Raw genomic sequence first — 21,190 nt, forward strand, 5'->3', positions numbered from 1 at the left:
GTTTATAGCATATAGCAGCTTGTCATTCCAAATACTACACTATATATAATTACAAATAATACACTTCGACACTTAAGACCATGTGAATGTGAACAATGTAGCTGATCAGTTATATCATTTGTATACATTTCCGCTCTTACGTTGGTGATATGGTGAAAGGAGTAAAGTTTATAAAGGATTAAACCATCAGTAAAAGTCTCATCCTTGTTCGGGGGGCATGCTACAATTTAATATTTATTAATATTACTAGTATATTTATTAATATACTCTACATTCCTACCTCTGAGCCACAGAGCTCCATCATCCACGAACAGTTTGAGTTTCATGTAAATATTTATTCATATGCATGTTGAATGCTACACTTAATTCACATTTATAAACTTAAATATTCTCATCCTTCATAACAGTGTAATGACAGTTTTTTACTCCGGTGGGGCCAATCTTCATGATCTTGCCTAGGGCCCCACAACCCCACGGGCCGGCACTGGCAGTACGAGCGCTAAACCGAGGGTAACACGGTTTGACACCATTGACTGGCGACTCCCTCACACGTCCTTGGTTATAATCGCAATTTTCTCACGGTTTTCAAATAGTTGGAAACATTTGGGATATTGTAAGTAATCAAATAAACAAAATATATAACAATGGCCTAATGGTTTTTGGATATTTTACTGCAAAATTCTTACATAGCGCACCTTTAATCTTGTGTTCTGTCTCAGTCACCAGCTGGTGTGCCCAGGTCGACCACTAGAGGGCACTCCTCCTCTGACCTTTGCCACTCAGCCATGAACTTCAGTACCCATAATCCTTTGCCCGGACTCATCATGAATTATTGCTTTCACCTGTTTGTCATTATTGTTTGTCTCAGCCTATTTAAACCATGTTCTCTCTGTCATTTCTCATCAAGGTTTTGTAGTTGTCACACTGCACATCTGAGCGCTCTCCCTTGTCTCTTGTGTTTTTATTGTGGATTGTTTGCAAGTGTTTTGACCCTTTGTCTGGCATATGACTACGATTCTGGATTTTCCAATGAAGCTGCGCTTGGATCTTACTAAAGTCTCAGAGCGATCCGTGACGCGTTCCCCTCCCAGTCTAGGGGTCGGAGGAGAGGTAACAAAGGAAAAGAAAGTATGATAACGTAGAGATGTAGAAATATGTGCAGAACACACTTCAGCCTCAGTCTCAGAGTGAAAACATAACACAACTTTAAGGAAAAGTAAAAGTATTTATTTCCTTCATATATCAAAAAGGCTTAACAAAAGATGGGAATAAATCTTCAGGAGAGAGTAAGCCCTAAAATAATAAACAGAAAAGAACTTCCCTGAGCTTCCTCTCTAACCAGGAACTGGAGGAAAAATATATATATACATTTTGACAAAAACAGAATTAAAGACAATTATGACAAAAAATCAGTCAAGGCAAATCAATCATAAAGATCTTCTTTATCAGATCTACTGTGTCCATCTCCTCTCCTGTAAATCTTCCCAAACTCAACAAAATGATGAACACATGAGGTCCAGGAGACAACATGGAAATACATTTCCATATTTATTTTACTGCTTGATCATTCGTCAATGTCGTGTCAAAGAGACCTGGAGTATCAACAACAGTTACTGATCGACCATCAACTTCACCAACTCTCTTTTCACGAACTGTCGTGACTGAATCTAGTCTTAATTCACTGACAAACTCATCTCTTCCCAGAATACTGTTTCCTGTTGCACTCTTCCCATTTCCTGTCTTCCCGATCAGAGCAATCCTCAGACACTCCTGATCATCTTGTTCATCTTCAGCACCTGAAAATCACAGCGGTAGAAAGAAAACTTAGTGAAATGAAGCTCAGAACTTTAATATTGTTATGTTGAATTGTAGAAGTTGCAGCTGAATGCTAATTGATTATGAACTGAAAAAAACTTGTCAAGTCACTTCCAATTATAATAATAATAATAATAATAATTAAAGCTGCAAGCAGCATTTATCGGGGTTCAAGAAGTTAAGGCCTATAAGCACAAAAGCATCAAAAGACATCAAGTTTTATTTAGCAAACATGTAACCACTGATATAATAGATGGAAAATAGCATTTATAGCCAATACAAGCAATGTACCATAGAAAATATATTGTTTTCAAAGCTTTTCAACAGTTATAGCGCCCATCATGATTCGTTCTAATCGGCCTCCCTTAACCGTGTCTTATAGGTGCACAATCTTCATTGGCCGATGACGGCCATGTTTTTCGGGATAACTCGAAAACTAAGCATGCTTGAACACTCATGCACACACATTTTGTTGTAGATATAGATATTATATGGAATAAATGATAGGTAAAATTATTATTGCAAATCTCCTCTACACCGTTTTCAGGTTTCACATTAATCATTAAGAGGCAGAATTGTCGAAACAGAGCTCAGTACAAATGAAGTGAGTTATAATAGTGATTTTCATGCAAGTCATTTTATATTGTCTAAATATGAATGCAAAAGCACCTGTGAAAAGACTTTATTGATAAGTAGAATGTCCAGGAGAGGGCAGTAGAAGACCACTTATTGGCTCACTTTAATTTTAAACTCCTTGGTTTCCACCAATAAAGCAAATCAATGTTTCCATGTTAACTCCATGAAGCATGCTTACACACACGCACACAAATATGTTTTTAATGTTTTTGGGATATGTAATTGAGAAAATATATTTAATTGTCTAGGCATTTCTTTGTGATCCAATAATATAAAACTTCATAATCATAAAAAAAAGAAAATGTATACAAATATAAAATAAAAACATCATAATAAAAAGATTGCTTTTTAAAGCATTTGTTTGTTTCCCAATACTAAAAGCTAATGAAAAGGTCATGTGTAATCCTGCTGTTCCGTCTAGTGGAAAACAGTGGTATTACAGCTTACATCTTACAGTTGAAGTGATTGAATGAATGAATGAATAGGAATTTGTCTTTTCATTTATATCTCGGGAACCAGAAAGCTAAAAATTCTGAAACTCAGAGCATAGATAGTGCATTAGGAGCCCTGTTGAATGAGACCATCGCAGTGTTTTTGGGCGATTGGGGCCGGGAGTTATGGCCGTTCAAAGGCATATCTTTTATCTCTGGAATGCCCAGGGCAAATTACACCAAATTTTAATCAAAGCTAGCCAAGGATGGGCCCTTTCCAACGAGTTCTCACACAAGGTTCTGGGTGTTCTGGGTCGGGAGTTACAGACCACAGAGAGTCAGGACCTCAGTTTTACGTCTAATCCAACGGACGGTGCTCTTTGACAGTATAGAGTCCCAGTCACTACACTGGGGCGTTAGGACCCACACAGATCACAGGGTGAGCGCCCCCTGCTGGCCTCACTCACACCAAATCCAGCAGCAACCGGGTTTCCCCAGGAGTCAACACAACACTTTGGAAAAAAATAATAATTTGTTGTTACACATCCTTATGCATCGCTTTCTGTCAGGACTTTTACATGCTTTTCCCAAATCACTGAAGTGACCTCGACGTCCGGGTTAGCAGTAGCATGAATCTGCCAGCTCTGTGTAGTAATGTTGCGTGATCGAGATCGGCCCACGAGTAAACTGCTGTCTAGTATTGCTCTGAGCTGATAAACTCGTTGCGCTGCGCAGCTCAAACAAGTAGCGTGGTTTCATTCTGCTTTCGTTTGCCGTGTGCCAGGAAAAAAAGGTCGCAAAATGAGACCATTTACTAGCACTCTAGTGCGCTGTATAGTGCTGTATTTCTGCTTTACATGAGCGCCACCTGCTGTCAGAGTGAATTTGTGTTTTATTGCATTGATCTGAACTGACAAATTAGACATTCCTGTTGGTTGAACACAAGTTAATAGCTATCAATCAACAAAGTGTCCTGTGCTCACCACACACCGGCTATAGGTGGAGAGGAGAGATTTGGCTATAGGGTGATGTGTGGACTTACACAGAAGAAACTTTGTTGCTCAGCACATGAAAATAAACTACTTACCGTGATCTCAGACTGTGTTGACATGGTTTCTCCACTGCATGGATCTTCATGTGTAGATTCAGGCGACTTTTAATAGAGAAACTCTTTCCACACTGAACACACGTGTGTGGCTTCTCTCCAGTGTGGATCTTCTCATGTGTTTTCAGATTTGATGGCTGACTGAATCTCTTGTCACAGTGTGAACACTTGTAAGGTTGTTCTCCAGTGTGGATCCTCTCATGTGTTTTCAGAGATGATGACAGACTGAATCTCTTGTCACAGTGTGAACACTTGTAAGGTTGTTCTCCAGTGTGGATCTTCTCATGTGTTTTCAGATTTTCTGATCGACTGAATCTCTTGTCACAGTGTGAACACTTGTAAGGTTTCTCTCCAGTGTGGATCCTCTCATGTGTTTTCAGATTTGATAGCTGACTGAATCTCTTGTCACAGTGTGAACACTTGTAAGGTTTTTCTCCAGTGTGGATCATCTCATGTGTTTTCAGAGTTGATGACTGACTGAATCTCTTGTCACAGTGTGAACACTTGTAAGGTTGTTCTCCAGTGTGGATCCTCTCATGTGTTTTCAGATTTGCTGACAGACTGAATCTCTTGTCACAGTGTGAACACTTGTAAGGTTGTTCTCCAGTGTGAATCCTCTCATGTGTTTTCAGAGCTGATGACTCCCTGAATCTCTTGTCACAGTGTGAACACTTGTAAGGTTTCTCTCCAGTGTGGATCTTCTCATGTGTTTTCAGATGTGCTGAATGACTGAATCTCTTGTCGCAGTGTGAACACTTGTAAGGTTTCTCTCCAGTGTGGATCCTCTCATGTATTTTCAGAGTTGATGGCTGACTGAATCTCTTGTCACAGTGTGAACACTTGTAAGGTTTCTCTCCAGTGTGGATAATCTCATGTGTTTTCAGATGTGCTGAATGACTGAATCTCTTGTCACAGTGTGAACACTTGTAAGGTTGTTCTTCAGTGTGAATCATCTCATGTGTTTTCAGATTTCCTAACAGACTGAATCTCTTGTCGCAGTGTGAACACTTGTAAGGTTGTTCTCCAGTGTGGATTCTCTCATGTGTTTTCAGATTTGATGGCTGACTGAATCTCTTGTCACAGTGTAAACAATTGTAAGGTTTTTCTCCAGTGTGGATCATCTCATGTGTTTTCAGATGTACTGGCTGACTGAATCTCTTGTCACAGTGTGAACACTTGTAAGGTTTTTCTCCAGTGTGGATCCTCTGGTGCAGTTTTAAACTGCTCGCTGTAGTAAAAGTCTTCTCACACTCAAAGCACACGTACTCTCTCACACCAGTGTGAATTTTCTGATGTATATGTAAATACAGCAGAATTGAAAAACTCTTTCCACACAGAGAACATGAATGTGGCTTCTCCTTCGTATGAACTCTCAGATGTGCCTTCAGGACTGATGCCCTAAGAAATGTTTTGTCACATTGATCACATGAGAACGGCTTCTCTCCGCTGTGGATCCTCATGTGAACATTAAGGTATGATGATCGACTGAAACTCTTCCCACATTGATCACATGAGAACGGCTTCTCTCCAGTGTGGATCCTCATGTGAATCTCAAGATTTTGTTTGCTTGTGAAACTCTTTCCACATTGAGTGCAGGTGAAAGATTTCTTGGCTCTTCTTTCCTTTAAAAATGTCAGTTCTCCACTCTCCTCCTCCACTTCACTCAGTTCTTCACTCTCCTCCTTCACTTCACTCAGTTCTTCACTCTCCTCCTTCACTTCACTCAGTTCTTCACTCTCCTCCTTCACTTCACTCAGTTCTTCACTCTCCTCCTTCACTTCCATCATTTCTTCACTCTCCTCCTTCACTTCCTTTAGGTCTGACATGAAAGAAAAAAATATTAAATTTAATTTTCAGTACAACAAAATAATTAATAACAGAGAAATATAAAGTGAAAGGACATGAAAGTGAGCCCCGATGTAATGGTAGAAAGTAGACAACTGCTATAAAATATTATGATAATTTGATGCTTTTTTATAAATTGATTATATGTCCTTGAAACTTTCCATGATTGTGAAGAGGTGGAAAAGGTGGCGTCACAAGGCAAGTGAATGGTGACGAATTGATAATTTGCATCTGCCTATTATCATCTGGAGATATACAGTCCTCTCCAAAAGTATTGGAACAGTGGCAATTCCTTTCATTATTCTGTGGACTGAAAACATTTGTGTTTGACATCAAAAGATGAATATGAGGGAAGAGATCAACATTTCAGCTTTTATTTCCATGTATTTACATCTGGATCACTTAGAAGATGTAACCTTTTGTTTGAATCCAACCATTGCTCATGTGACCAAAAGTATTGGAACATGTGACTGGCAGGTATGTTTTGTTGCCCTGGTGTGTCCTATTACATTGATTATTCAAACAATAAATAGCACTGAATGTCTGCGCTCAGTTTCAGATTTTGGTTTTGCCTGTGCAGACTGCATTTATAGTTAGACGTGTTACCAACATGATAACAAGATAGCTGTCCATGAGTGAAAAACAAGCAATTATGAAGCTGAGAGAAAATGGAAAATCAATTAGAGCCATTGCACAAACATTGGCCATAGCCAGTACAACCATTTGGAATGTCCTGAGGAAGAAAGAAGCCTCTGGTATACTAAGTATCAGACCTCAGAAGGGTAGACCAAGGAAAACATCAGCAGTTGACAACAGAAACATTGTGAGAGCTGTAAAGAAAGACCCTAAAACAACTGTTAGTGACATCAGCAACAACCTCCAGAGGGCAGGAGTGAAGGCATCACAATCTACTGCTCGCAGAAGACTTCATGAACTAAAGTACAGAGGCTACACCAGAAGATGCAAACATTTCATTAGCAAGAAGAATATGAAGGCCAGGCTGGAATTTGCCAAAAAGAACAGAGACAAGCCTCAAACATTCTGGGGCAAAGTTGTATGGACTGATGAGACAAAGATTAAACTTTACCAAAGTGATGGAAAGGCTAAAATTTGGAGAAAAAAAATATCTGCTCATGACCCCAAACACACAAGCTCATCTGTGAAACACGGTGGAGGTAATGTCATGGCTTGGGCTTGCATGGCTTCTTCTGGGACGGGCAGAAAGATGCAACCAAACTGACTGGGAGATCCTTCATCATGCAGCAAGATAATGACCCAAAACACAGCGCCAAAACAACAAAGGAGTTCATCAGGGGCAAGAAGTGGAAAGTTTTAGACTGGCTAAGTCAATCTCCAGACTTAAACCCTATAGAGCATGCATTTTACCAGCTAAAAAATATATTGATGGGAGTAACCCCCCAAAACAAACAACAGCTGAAAAATGCTGTGGTGAAAGCATGGAAAAGCACTACAAAAGAAGAATGCAGAAGTTTGGTGATGTCAATGGGTCGCAGGCTTGATGCAGTTATTGCAAGCAAAGGATTAGCAACTAAATATCAGGGGAAAGAAGTGGAAAGTTTTAGACTGGCCAAGTCAATCTCCAGACTTAAACCCTATAGAGCAGGGTTTCTCAAACTCAGTCCTGGAGGGCCACTGTCCTGCACATTTTAGGTCCAACCCTGATCAAACACACCTGGGCAAGCTAATCAATGTATTCAGGATCATTAGAAACTCACAGCTAGGTGTGTTTGATCAGGGTTGGAGCTAAACTGTGCAGGACAGTGCCCCCCCAGGACCGAGTCTGAGAAACCCTGCTATAGAGCATGCATTTTACCTGCTAAAAAAGAAACTGAAGGGAGTAACCCCCCAAAACAAACAACAACTGAAAAAGGCTGCGGTAAAAGCCTGGAAAAGCATTACAGAAGAAGAATGCAGAAGTTTGGTGATGTCAATGGGTCACAGGCTTGATGCAGTTATTGCAAGCAAAGGATATGCAACTAAATATTAAGTCTTATTCACTTTAATGAATAAGGACCGGGAACACTTCCCATAAATCCTGATGTACTTGGTACATCATAAAAAGGATGGCGTATACACCAATATTGGTCTCTCTGTTTATCCCGAGGTTTACCGCTGTCCGCCGGATCCAGGCCGTATCCAGATCTGATGAAGGACCAGCGCCAGGACATGATGACAACGCAGTCCTGAAGTGTCAACTAGTCTCTCCCCTGTGAAGGCCTCCGTCCCTTTACCTCTATACAGATAAAACGTTGTTGGGATAATTCCGGTTTGCGTGGCTACGCAGACGTGACAATTTCTGAACTATACATTTTTAAGGCCTAACAAGTAGTTTGTTGAGGGTTGATTAGTGAAGGACTACACGCCTGCGCACATATTCAAACGCGCATACCTATCAACCTTCACAGGGGAGAGACACTAGTTGACACTTCAGGACTGCGTTGTCATCGTGTCCAGGCTTGGGGTGTAACGATACACGTATTCGTATTGAACCGTTCGGTACGAGGCTTTCGGTTCGGTACGGTACGCATTACAAACCGAACGATTTGGTGCGACCAAAATTTTGTTAGCAGTCGTGCTGACACCACAACGTTGCCCAACAAGCGGAACGAAACTGCGCTAAGCTTTTTTTGACTTCCTGCTCAGCTACTGTTCAGATGCACTTCCTTACTGCTCTGCGCTTTGCTCTATCGCTTTTATATTTTATCTTCTATTTTTTATATTGTATCTTCTATTTTTTTTTTTTTATCTCCTTTTGTCACCTAATTTTAACTTCAGCAAATCAGCACAGTGCTCAAACTACAAAAACGCAGAATTCTTTTACCCGACCAGCTTACAGGAAAACACAACTGCCTACACTCATAAGGACAAGAGACAAAATGCCTCTTCTGGTTCAAGAACCTACTTTCTGCACTAACTGCCACAGACTTTTACAAAGGATTGCAGTTCTTGAAACAAAGTTACTTGTGGGACCACCAAACCAGACGGAGCACACAACAGAGCTTCGTCATGGACAGCCTCAGCTTATAGCCAGTGAGTCCCATAAAACTAGTGCTCCTTGACAGGTAGAGAAACAAGCCGATCGACTTACAAATCGATGGCACAAACAGGGAGCGAGACCCAAAGTCACTCGAAACATCAGATTGTCACGAGCATCACATATTGCCGCAGTAGCATCCTCTACCCCAGATTCGGCTCTGACAAGAATTGCAAACACTGGTCTCCTACCACCGCCTATACATCTTGAGAACAGATTTGAAGTGCTAATTAATGTAAATGAGGAATCCCCAAACGTGATGAATGTGATCGAACACAGACTGAATGGGCCAGTAGCTAACACTGATGCTAACTGGCGCTCAAGGTCGAGCAGACACTCAGCTCAGAGCGCAGCCGAGCCCAGGACTCTGATAGTGGGAGACTCCATAATCAGAAACATTAGCGGCAGGGACACAACTACGTGCTGCCTTCCACAAGCAACAACTTCTGATGTAAACAGGGAACTTCAGAACATTCTGATGAAACATAAGACTGCAAATCGACTCATCATTCATGTGGGGAAGAATGATATTCATAAAGAGCAGTCAGAACTCCTTAAGAAGGATTTCTATGAACTTTTTGAAACACTTAAAAGACTGAAAGTCCAAACATTCCTCAGTGGACATCTCCCAGCAAGAGGAACAAACAGGTTTTCATGGTTGCTTGGGCTTAATACATGGCTGCAAAAAACCTGCAATATAAAAGGAGTAAACTGCATTGACAACTTCAATCTATTCTGGAGTCAGAGACAACGTTTCAACAGGATGGCCATCACCAAAACAAACTTGGTTCAAGAGTGCTTAAGGACAATATCTACTTCTCCCTCAATCATCCTTCTGCAGTGTGGACACAGTATAAATGACCACAGCGTTTGACATATCACACAAGGACAATGATAAGGAGCCCTGCCCACAGAGCTCACCACAGACAGACATATTAGAACTGCTTGAAGATTCAGCACCCAAGACGACTTCCTGGAAAACAGCCAGGGAAGCCAGGACAGCATATCACAGCCTCCGATAAGACCAGAGCAACAGCCCCTTTTCACCAGACACGTTATCTCTCTCTCCAGCAACTCCACTTCAGTGTTTCTCTCAGAAAATGGAAGAACTGGTGTATGCTGGAACCAAACTATCCCACTCTTTTGCTGCAAGCCCCCAGATACCAACCAAAAAACGACAGGCACCGCAACTACCAAAAGCCTGCACCAAAGCCTGCGGGCCCAGCTCGCCCTCCCCCTCCTCCTGTGAGAGCTCTTCGGCCTCTGCCACAACGCCAGGGCCCACACCCTCCTCCATCTGCTCGAGGGGAACCAAAAACAACTGATACCAGCTCTCAGTGATATGTGTTGGGTCCCTGCTATTATAACAGTAACTTTCTCAAATGTTTACTCAAATGTTTACAGAACAAGCGGGAACCCAGTGTGCCTGTATCTTTCTCTATTGCTGTTCTATTACAATATAGAAAGTCTAAGGCCTTCAATAGCCGTACAGCAAACCCAACTAATCTGGTGCCTATTACATGTCAAACTAAGATTGCTGTGGGAACAAAGAGTAAGACTGTTAAGTTAGCACTTTTAAACATTCGCTCACTTAAAAATAAATCACTTCTAGTCAACAACTTCATAACCACAAAAGACCTGTATTTATGCTTCTAAATGAAACCTGGCTAGAAGACAGCTGCAGTGCAACAATCCTCAATGAAGCAGCCCCCCCGAACTTTACTTTTATGAGTGTCTGCAGAGCTGTTAGGATAGGTGGGGGTCTAGCTGCTCTTTTTAAAGATATCTATCAATGTAAGCAAATATTATTTGGGAATTACACGTCTTTTGAATATCTGTTAATAAAAAACTTTTGATCTGACTCAGCATTGACCCACACACAATCGCGGACACACTCTAGATGTACTTATCAGTAAGGGTCTAAACATTTCATCGATTGTTATTAACCCTCTAGGGTCTGAGCTGTTTTCTGGCCCTGGAGGTGTTCTGACATGCTCTGACATTTGTGCTTATATCTGTTACTTGTGACATTTTTATGGCTAAAGTCTAATTACACTGTATTCAGCACAAACTCTGCTACAATAATATATCAGCAGCATGTATGTAAAAGTTTGTAGTTACTAATTTGAGATAATAACATTTATGCGTGGTTTGTGAAAACAACAATAATAATAACATAAATGTTATTATCTCAAATTATGGGTTTCATGACCTTATTTCAGTGACATTTTTTGTTTGTGAAAATACAAAAATACAAAAAATTTCACTGAAATAAGGTCATGAAACCCATACTGGTTATTTCTTCACAAGACTTTTGAAAATTGTATGACGTAGCCTAGAATATTTGCTCCAAAACTATGTGAAAATCACCCTGACTGCTCATTCAGATAAGACAATAGGCCTATATTGATTTAAAATCTGTAAGACGTGTTTTGTGTAAGAAAGCTTTTGCGAAGGAGGCGTGATCACGTCATTAATATGTAAGCCTTTCACACCTGAGAAAGACAAAGACACTCCCCTAACGGCCCTATTAGGAGCTATCAGGCCCTGTCATTCTGGGCAACCTTGCACAAAGAATGAGGAGATTTAAAAAAGAATGGCTTTTAGATTGTTTGGATTTATTTACAACACAACATAATCCAAAGATACACAACAAATGAAAAAAAAAGCACATTATTGAAAACTATGAACCAAAGACAGAGACCTTTGTGCCATTCCTAAAAACATTGTACATACCTTTCATTTCCAAGGTGTTTGATTTTCACTTTACCATGATCATATACAGCAGTGGTTCCCAATTCCAGTCCTCGTGACCCACTGCTCTGCACATTTTGTATGTCTCCCTTATTTAACACACCTGAACCAGATCATCAGCTCATTAGGAGAGACTCCATGAACTGAACTGAGTGTGTCAGATAAGAGAGACATACAAAATGTGCAGAGCAGTGGGTCACGAGGACTGGAATTGGGAACCACTGATATACAGAGACTCATGTGAATGTTGAAGTCAGCAGGACTCCTCAGTGGAGCATCTGGGCCCTGAAAGAAAGTAAAAAAAGTGAACAAACTGATATCAAGAGAAAGGCCTGCACAATTTTGGGAATAAATTTTAGATTTTTCTGGTTAAAATTGCTTTTTAAAATTCACAAAATACACACACACACACACAAATGTTTCCAACAAACACCAGGTTTGTTGTGCCTTGTAGGCATAGGCTACACGCAGTGCTGAGCAGATATAGACAAACACAGTAACAGTAAACACGTCTTAATATTATAATATTCATCTAACAACAGTTCAACTGCAATGTGAAGTTTATGCAACAATAACATAAACCAATAAGTAAGAATTTCTTACCTTACATCTTTCCTGTCTTCAAATCGCGTTCTTCTTCTTCTGAGGTAAATCCAATGTAAGCTCACGGCGTGTCTTCCAAACTCGACGAAAAGCAGAGACTTGTGAAGTGTTTTGGTGTTTTGTTTTTAAAGGGATCACGTTCCATGTGGAGATTTGCATGTGCATCTCTTTTGCGCGTGTGGGCGTGGTCAAATTAAAAATAATGAGCAAGCGTTTGAGAAGCTGGACATCTTGTTGGTTTTATACAAATTACTTAAACAGAGAATATTTGTTCTCAGTTTGAATCTGATCATTTAAAAGTACACACTTAAATGTTTATAAAGGTATATGGCTCATAAATGTGTGACAAGTATTCGCTGAGTTTTGTTTCAGTTTATAGACGTGCTCAAAAAAGAAAAAGTTCAGCGCGACGGATAGGCAGAACGCACACCCTGTTTATTTTCTTTATTTTACAAAAGCACAATGTTTTGATTTGATTGTAAGTGGACACATACAAAAGTAGAAATACCACAGATTATTTTTTTATATTTCTTTTTTCTGTATGACCATAAATGACGGCGTATTTTAAGTTTATGTTGCTGCTATGTGGTGATGGTGGTGGTGGCGCAGTGAATAAGACACATGCCTTTGGTGTGAGAGACCCGGGTTCGAATCCACTGTGAGACACCAATATGTCCCTGAGCAAGACACTTAACCCCTAGTTGCTCCAGAGGCGTGCAACCTCTGACACATATAGCAATTGTAAGTCGCTTTGGATAAAAGAAAGTCAGGAAGAAGAGTGGCAGACAAAAAGCACCTTGGAGAAACTCAACAGCAGTGCAAAATATGAAAAGACAAGGCAGAAAAGCAGAGCGCATGTGGCGGAAGACAAAACTTGTAGTCCATTATAACATCTACAAAGACAGCCTTCATGCTTTTAATATGGAACTAGGCAAAGCTAGACAGACTTTCTTCTCAAATATTATGAACAGTAATTTAAACAACACACGCACTCTTTTTGCTACTGTAGAGAGACTGACAAACCCCCCAAGCCAGATTCCCAGTGAAATGCTCTCAGACAGCAAGTGCAGTGAGTTTGCTTCTTTCTTCTCTGAGAAAATCAATAATATCAGAAAGGTGATCAGCACATCCTTGAGTTGCCCTGGGGTCAGACAGATCAAACCACCTGAGAAAGTAGTTACTATGTCTGACTTCAAAGAAATTGATGGCAAAATTCTGGAAGAAACTGTACAGCACCTTAAAACATCAACCTGTGCTCTTGACACACTTCCCACATCATTTTTCAAAAGTGTGTTAAACAGTTTAGAAGCAGATCTTCCAGAAGTGGTAAATGCCTCACTTCTCTCTGGGAGTTTTCCAAACTCCCTGAAAACTGCAGTTGTCAAGCCCCTCCTGAAAAAGAGCAATCTGGATAAGACCATATTAAGCAACTATAGGCCGATCTCAAATCTTCCTTTCATAGGCAAGATCATTGAAAAAGTTGTCTTCAATCAGCTGAACAAATTCTTATGCGCGAATGGATACTTTGACAATTTTCAATCTGGTTTCCGACCACATCACAGCACAGAGACAGCGCTCATAAAGATAATAAACGATATTCGCTTAAATACTGATTCAGGCAAATTATCAGTGCTGGTACTACTCGACCTCAGTGCTGCATTTGACACTGTCGATCATAACATACTTCTTGACAGTATGCATTTGAGTGTGGTGAAAGTTATAATGTTATTCTATGTGTTAGTTCGTTTGCTTTATGAAACTAGCAGTTAAGCTAGATCAACATAAGAATAACATGATGATCATATTCTAACATTTCATCATTAAGGGTGTCACGATTTCGATTTTAAATCGAAATCGATCGAAATTAATGCTCAATCTCGATTATCGAATCAAAAAATGGAATCGTCGGTCCTGCCACGCCCCCATGTCACGTCAGCTCGGCTTGCCAAGCGGGGGAAAAAAAACACGTGTGTTGAAGTGCTGCCAACTCTCTCACGCATTCACCGTGAGACACGCATGACACGAAGCAAAGAGGACACGGAGACCGACAAACTAGAGCAGGTTACTTTATGATATATAAAAAATCTCAGCTCTCAGATTCTGTCAATTTTATTACGAAATTCAAACAATAAATACCGCTTTGGCGCTCGTAAATGTTACGTGACAGATCCCTAGCGCACGTGAACCAATCATCTCGACTAGCTATTAGTAAAAGAACACAAACACGGTTGAAAGATACAGTACAACTTACCGAAATGTATATTTCTTATACGTAATATCGATCAATCAGTGTTTTTCATCAGCGTGAAGAGGTCAGTAACATAGCTGGAGAACAATTATGTCACATTTACCTCAGGAAAGCCATTTAATGACCATAATAGGCTACAGCACGTAGTTGGCAAGAAAAAATAGCTATAGCTAGAGTATTTTGCTAAATATGTGTTCTATATTACATATTTATTATATTTTTTACTTATATCATTAAATAAAGTTATTATAATAAAAAAATGCATTATATTTAATTATTTTTAACCTTAAATAATAGCCTACTACCAGCTAATAGGGCTTTCTGTATGTTTACAGCATTAGGTGAGTTGTTTTTTTTCTTGAGACAAGTTAACGCCTATCTTGTGTGTAGCCTACCTAATATTTATCCAAATGAGTCAATATTAAATCAAATCACAATAATTGAATTTAAATAATAAAAAAGCATAGCTTATCAGAAATTGTATCATATAAACATTGTAACATGTTGTCACTAAACCTAATAAAATTCAGTTTAGTTATTAAAATGTTAGTGACAATCACAATACACTTATTGTGATGCAGTTTTTTTTACAATCCAACAAATCGAGAATCGAATCGAACTGTGACTTTAGAATCGAAAATGTAATCGAATCGAGGATTTGGAGAATCGTGACAGCTTTATAACATTAACATTTATAATAGCGCGGATATTGCGTCACTGACAAAAGAAATCGTACATATTGTACCTTTAAATGAGAACACACACACACACAAAAAAATATTATATATATATATATATATATATATATATATATATATATATACACGGGCGTAATTTCCTATGGGGACAGGGGGGACATGTCCCCCCCACTTTTCAAAATCCCGTTTGTGTCCCCCCCACTTTCCAATGATGATTTTTTTTTTTTTTTTTTTTCGCACACCGTCATCGCCACGGAGGAGCTGGACAAAGAAAGCCTGTGCCTATGTGAGCTGCCGCTTCCAGGAACGTCGCGTCCACACTCTAAAAATAGCTCAATGAAAGTTCTAATGAGCAGGGAGCGCGACAGCGCGCCAGAATCGAATTACTGCAGGTGCATCTACGCGGGTTCACGCAGGGGCGTAATTCGTGAAAAGCATTCCCGCTGGTTGAGTGCGGTAAAGTTCGTTTTAGGTTTGATATTAGCAGGACATTTGTTCTACAGGGTCGGTAGTCTAACAAAGATATCAATAGCAAGATTAGTTTCAACATTATGTGACCATTGTATATCGACATGATGAAAATATTCATTCAAAATCATTCGTGCATTAATGCTGCATAATTATACCTGAGAATGCTTTGACGCGTTTCCACAGCGCACGATGCTTAAGGGAACGTCTGCCAATTCCACCAACTGCGGTAAACGTAGCCTATAATTTCTATTATTTAAAATTACTTTTAACATTTTTAACATAACACAATTACTTAAAACAGACGTTTTCAAATTCCAAAGCTTGCAGAAGGTTCCTAATGGCAATACTGATTTAGGCTATAGGTAGCCTTGAGTAAATTAACTTGTCTAAGAAAATGATTCATAAAACGTATAAATATCAGTTGAGCCAATGTTTACTTTCGTCACTGACACAGACGGAAATGAAAAGACTATCAGTCAAAGTTCAGCTTTAGGAGGGGAAGAAATAGGCAGAGATGGGACCAAGTCATACATATGCAAGTCTCAGTGGTGTAGTCTAGTTTTTTGTAGTGAGTATACTGTAATATCCAAAATCCCCCCCCCCCCCCCCCCCACACACACACTCAAAAAAAAAAAAAAAAAAAAATGGTGTTACTTTAAAACACATTTTACTGTGCAATTTCTTTCTAATTTATTTGAGTTAGACCGAACTTTTATTTTGGTGGGTTGTAGGCATTTAAGTTTCTGTGTGTTTTAATAAACTATTATTATTATTATTATTATTATTAGGCCTGAAGTATACTTTACTGTGCAATAGTAACACAGACACGCTTCGCAAACACAGACAGGTTGAATTTATGAATGAAAGTGTGAAAGTTCTGACACAAAACGAAGTTGATATGTATCCTCACGCTTTTTTAAGTGGGTATACGCAAATCCTTGGCCTTTTCTAGTGGGTATACGGCGTATACCTGCGTATCACGTAGACTACACCACTGGCAAGTCTCAAGTAAGTCTCAAGTCTTAACCTTCAAGTCTCAAGTAAGTCCCAAGTATTTTTTTCTTGGGCAAGTCAAGTCAAGTCAAGTCAAGTCACAGGCTATGTCAAGTCAAGTCAAATCAAGTCCTGTAGTAGGTCAAGTCAAGTCCAAGTCAAGTCACCTTATTATTGTAATTTTACCTGCAGAATCTGATCTTAATAAAGTGAAAAGACAAGATATAAGTTACTGTCAATAAATTACAATAATTTGGATTTGCATTGTAAATACTCATGTTCAGTAAAATACATCATGGAATCAAGCAAAATTGTAACTTCATAAAATTATTTATTTTTCACTTCTGCCAACAGTGTTTAAAATGTAACAAAGTTTAATGTTGTACGTAAACTGTGTTTACAATAAGTGTATTGTGATTGTCAAAACATTTTAGTAACTAAACTGAATTGTATTCGGTTTAGTGACAACATGTTACAATGTTTACATGGTACAATTTCTGGTAAGCTACGCTTTTTTATTATTTCAATTCAATTCAATTATTGTGATCTGACTTAATATTGACTCATTTGGATAAATATTAGGTAGGCTACACAAGATAGGCACTTTTTTTTTTTTAAGAAAAAAACAACTCACCTAATGCTGTAAACATACAGCGAGATATAATGCGTTTTTTATTATAATAACAACTTTATTTAATGATAAGTAAAAATATAATAAATATGTAATATAGTACACATATTTAGCAAAATACTTTTTCTAGCCAACTAACGTGCTATAGCCTATATGGTCATCATAGCTTTCCTGAGGTAAATGTTATGTGACATAATTGTTCTCCAGCTGTTTTATTGACCCATTTGTTTGATTAATTGGTCGATATTATGTATGAGGAATATACATTTCGGTAAGTTCAGCTGTACTGTATCTTTCAACATTGTTCATTCGTGTTTATTTAGGCTACTATCTAGAGATGATCGGTTCACGTGCCGCGCTAGGGATCTGCGTCACATTTACAAGCGCCAAAACGGTATTGTTCGAATTTCGTAATAAAAATGACAGAATCTGAGAGCTGAGATTTTTTTATATTGTAACCTGCTCTTGTGTCGCGATTTTTCTGTGCGTGAGAAAATGAATGAGAGCGTGTGAAAAGTCAGTGTCGCGTGTGTCTCATGGTGAATGCGTGAGAGTTGGCCGCGATGTTAATGGTGCATGTCTTGCAAAGCGCTGTTCGTCTTTTGCCATCTTGTGAATAATTCTCGAAGCCGAAAGCGATGACCCTCATTACCCCTCCGGCTGACATGTTGATGTGATATCTGATCTAAGTGGGCGTGGTGTGCAAGGTACGAGAGGGCGCGACTGATGATAGTGTAGTGCCAGTCATGACAACGCTATTCTCAGCCTGCGCTCCAGCTGGGTAATCAACTTTATTTTTAAAAATAATTTATATATTTTATATTCAAACTGAAAAAATTATGTGATTAACACTCAAGTCATTCAAGTCATCGTGTCTCAAGTCAAGTCAAGTCCCGAGTCTTTAACTTCCAAGTCCGAGTCAAGTCTCAAGTATTTTATGTTTTGTCAAGTCAAGTCACAAGTCATAAAAATAGCGACTCGAGTCCAAGTCACCAAGTCACAAGTCCCCATGTCTGGAAATAGGCCAGGATAAGAATACTGAGAGAATAAGAAATATGAAGATGAGGAGAGAGCAGGTATTGACAAATAATCTAATGACAAGGTTTTAAATAGCCTATTTCTTATAATTTGTTGGCCTTCAAAAGTCCTAAATTACACATATGTAGGTCAAAGAAATCCAAATTTTCTCGGGGGAGCATGCCCCCGAACCCCCCTAACTGTGGGGGGCCTTGAGTCTTGATGCCCAGGGCACAGTAAATTGTTAATCTGGCCCTGGGTAAATATGACATTTATTATGGGTTTAAGTGAGGATTGTTTAAAGTTCACTTAAATTAAGTTGTTGTATTTTTGAAGCCTAATAAATGTTTAAAATTTAGGGGAAAAAACATTTGTTGTTTCTACATTACAGTGGAAATTGAGTCTCACTTTATTTCAATTTTATTCACACACAAAACATTAATAGTGAACATTTTTGACTTTATAAAATGATTCTCTCACGTCTTGGCAATCGGACCCTATTGAACAATAAAAAAGTAAGACATATTTTTGTTATACATAGTTTAGTAGCCTACTATTCTTTTTGGCAGAATTTATCATTATAATCAACTTAATTATTTTCAAAATTATTATTATTAATTATTTTGTTTCACCATAGTCCCTAAATGTATGTAAATGCAGGAAATGGGATTCAAATCGAAAAAATGTTCCCCCGTTTTGTGTCCCCCCCACTTCTCAAACCAAAGTTACACCCTTGTATATATAAAACACTATAGTTATTCAAATTGTTATTACACAACAAGAAGAAGCTGGATGATCATTTTGCTCATCCACCAACACATTATGCAAATTATATGTTTATTGCATTATGATCCTGTATGCTCAGCCATACATTCAGCTTTTCTTTAATGTTCAGCATTTTATACACATTTACAGGTTTTAGCATTGAGGTCTTATATTATTTGTGGGGGTGCTGCTGTTGTACTTATTTGCTTTATATATCCAGATGTGTTTCTAATATTCTGACCACCTCATGTATGTAAACAGGGCTGACAGAAAAACTATGAAGTGCAACATCACATTATTTAACTATGACCTCAGGGTTTAATTTACACATTTCTGACTGGTAGCGAACATTAGTGAAGTGTTGGTCACTAAGTTGTAGTTAACTATTCTCTTCCAATAAACACTAACTAAAGCTGGCTACATAAAACACTGCCTAGATTCATGAGAGGACGGCTGAAGTGTGTAAAAGTGAAAAACACAGTAATTTCCTCAACTTACCGGCCAGCGAGCTTCGTAAACACTGAGAGTGAATGAATGGGGTTCAGCAGTGCTGGAGCTGTCGGTGTTTGCCGGTCACTTCCGCATTGCTCTTCTTCTTCTTCTTCTTCTTTTTAAATGGCGATTAACTCCAAAGGAGCATTATCGCCACCCACTGTGCTGGATGGCAAATTAATCTTGGGTGATAAGTCTGAAGTTTAAAACTATTTCCTCTTCCTTCTTTCACAAATGGACCATTAACTATATTTCCTTGTTGAACCCTACCCTATCATCCCACATACATCATCATTATTTATCATACCTGCAATAGAGGTTTCATTGAGCTTCATCCGGCGCAATTAATAAACGCAATTAGTGCTCTATATATCTGTCTGTCCATTAAACCTTTTCCTAAAATATCCTCATTCTTCATTCTATCCTCTCCATTCTTCAGATGACTGAATAATATATCCCGGAAAATATTATACTTACTACAAATGACATACATTTTCATATGTATGATATTTAAAAACAGGTACTATTTCCAATATTTGATCATACAACTTCAGATCTAAATGTTCATTCCTCTTGTTTTTTTGTGAATAAGATATATTGTGTTTTTGAGACTGAAAACTTTAGACCCCAATCCAATGACCATTCTTCTACTTATTTAATTGACTCCTGAATGCCTTTAACCACATTTTTAATATTACGGCCTCTCTTCCATAATGCTCCGTCATCTGCATGAAGAGCCAATCCTATTCCTGGTTTATTAACTTTATCAAAAACATCATTGATCATTAAATTAAACAATAATGGGCTAATTGCACTACCCTGTGGAGTTCCATTTAGAATGTTATAAGGAGCTGATCATTCTTTTAAAACTAACATTTAGCAAAAAGAGACAGGGTTGTGTCATTTTATTTTATATGTGCATACAGTGAAGAGAATGTAGGCAACATGTAGGCTATTTTATATGTTTTAAATATATAAAATAAAATGACATAACCTTTTTTGTTAAATGTCAGTTTTAATGATCAATAATAGCCATTATAAAAGTATAAGTAGGTATAAGAAAAGTAAAAGGTATAAGAAGCTATACAATAATAAAGCCAACGATTCAGTCAAACATAAGTCAGCTCTCTAGGCTAAAACGTTTAAGTTAAATAGACTAAATAAAGCTATGAAACTTCACTTTGTCCTCACCTTAACATTTTGCCAGGGAACAAATTATAGATTAATGAGACAAATAAAATAAATAAATCGCCCGTTAGATATACACAAGACGATTTATATCTCTCTGTTGTTTCTCATCAAGGATTTGTAGTTGTCACACTGCACATCTGAGCGCTCTCCCTGGTCTCTTGTGTTTTTATTGTGGATTGTTTGCAAGTGTTTTGACCCTTTGTCTGGCATATGACTACGATTCTGGATTTTCCAATGAAGCTGCGCTTGGATCTTACTAAAGTCTCAGAGCGATCCGTGACGCGTTCCCCTCCCAGTCTAGGGGTCGGAGGAGAGGTAACAAAGGAAAAGAAAGTATGATAACGTAGAGATGTAGAAATATGTGCAGAACACACTTCAACCTCAGTCTGAGAGTGAAAACATAACACAACTTTAAGGAAAAGTAAAAGTATTTATTTCCT

At 38.6% G+C, this 21,190-nt stretch overlaps 1 protein-coding gene across 1 annotated transcript; it reads right to left on the minus strand.

Annotated features, from left to right (window-relative positions):
- Window positions 1-1,205: 1,205 nt before the first annotated feature.
- On the minus strand, window positions 1,206-19,657 carry LOC311088335 (uncharacterized protein). Its single transcript, XM_084122304.1, has 3 exons — window positions 19,566-19,657; window positions 3,970-5,806; window positions 1,206-1,796 (listed from the first exon to the last, which is right to left on the minus strand). Exons 2-3 carry the CDS (start codon window positions 5,772-5,774, stop codon window positions 1,790-1,792), a joined length of 1,812 nt encoding a protein of 603 aa, XP_083978430.1. The 5' UTR covers window positions 5,775-5,806; window positions 19,566-19,657; the 3' UTR covers window positions 1,206-1,789.
- Between the last annotated feature and the right edge of the window lie 1,533 nt (window positions 19,658-21,190).

Source organism: Abramis brama (genome assembly GCF_963993115.1).
Source record: "Abramis brama genome assembly, chromosome: 1".
Classification (NCBI taxonomy): Eukaryota; Metazoa; Chordata; class Actinopteri; order Cypriniformes; family Leuciscidae; genus Abramis; species Abramis brama.

Coding starts and splice junctions, on each gene's coding strand:
- LOC311088335 (XM_084122304.1), bottom strand. CDS start 5,774: ATGATGGAAGTGAAGGAGGAGAGTGAAGAACTGAGTGAAGTGAAGGAG.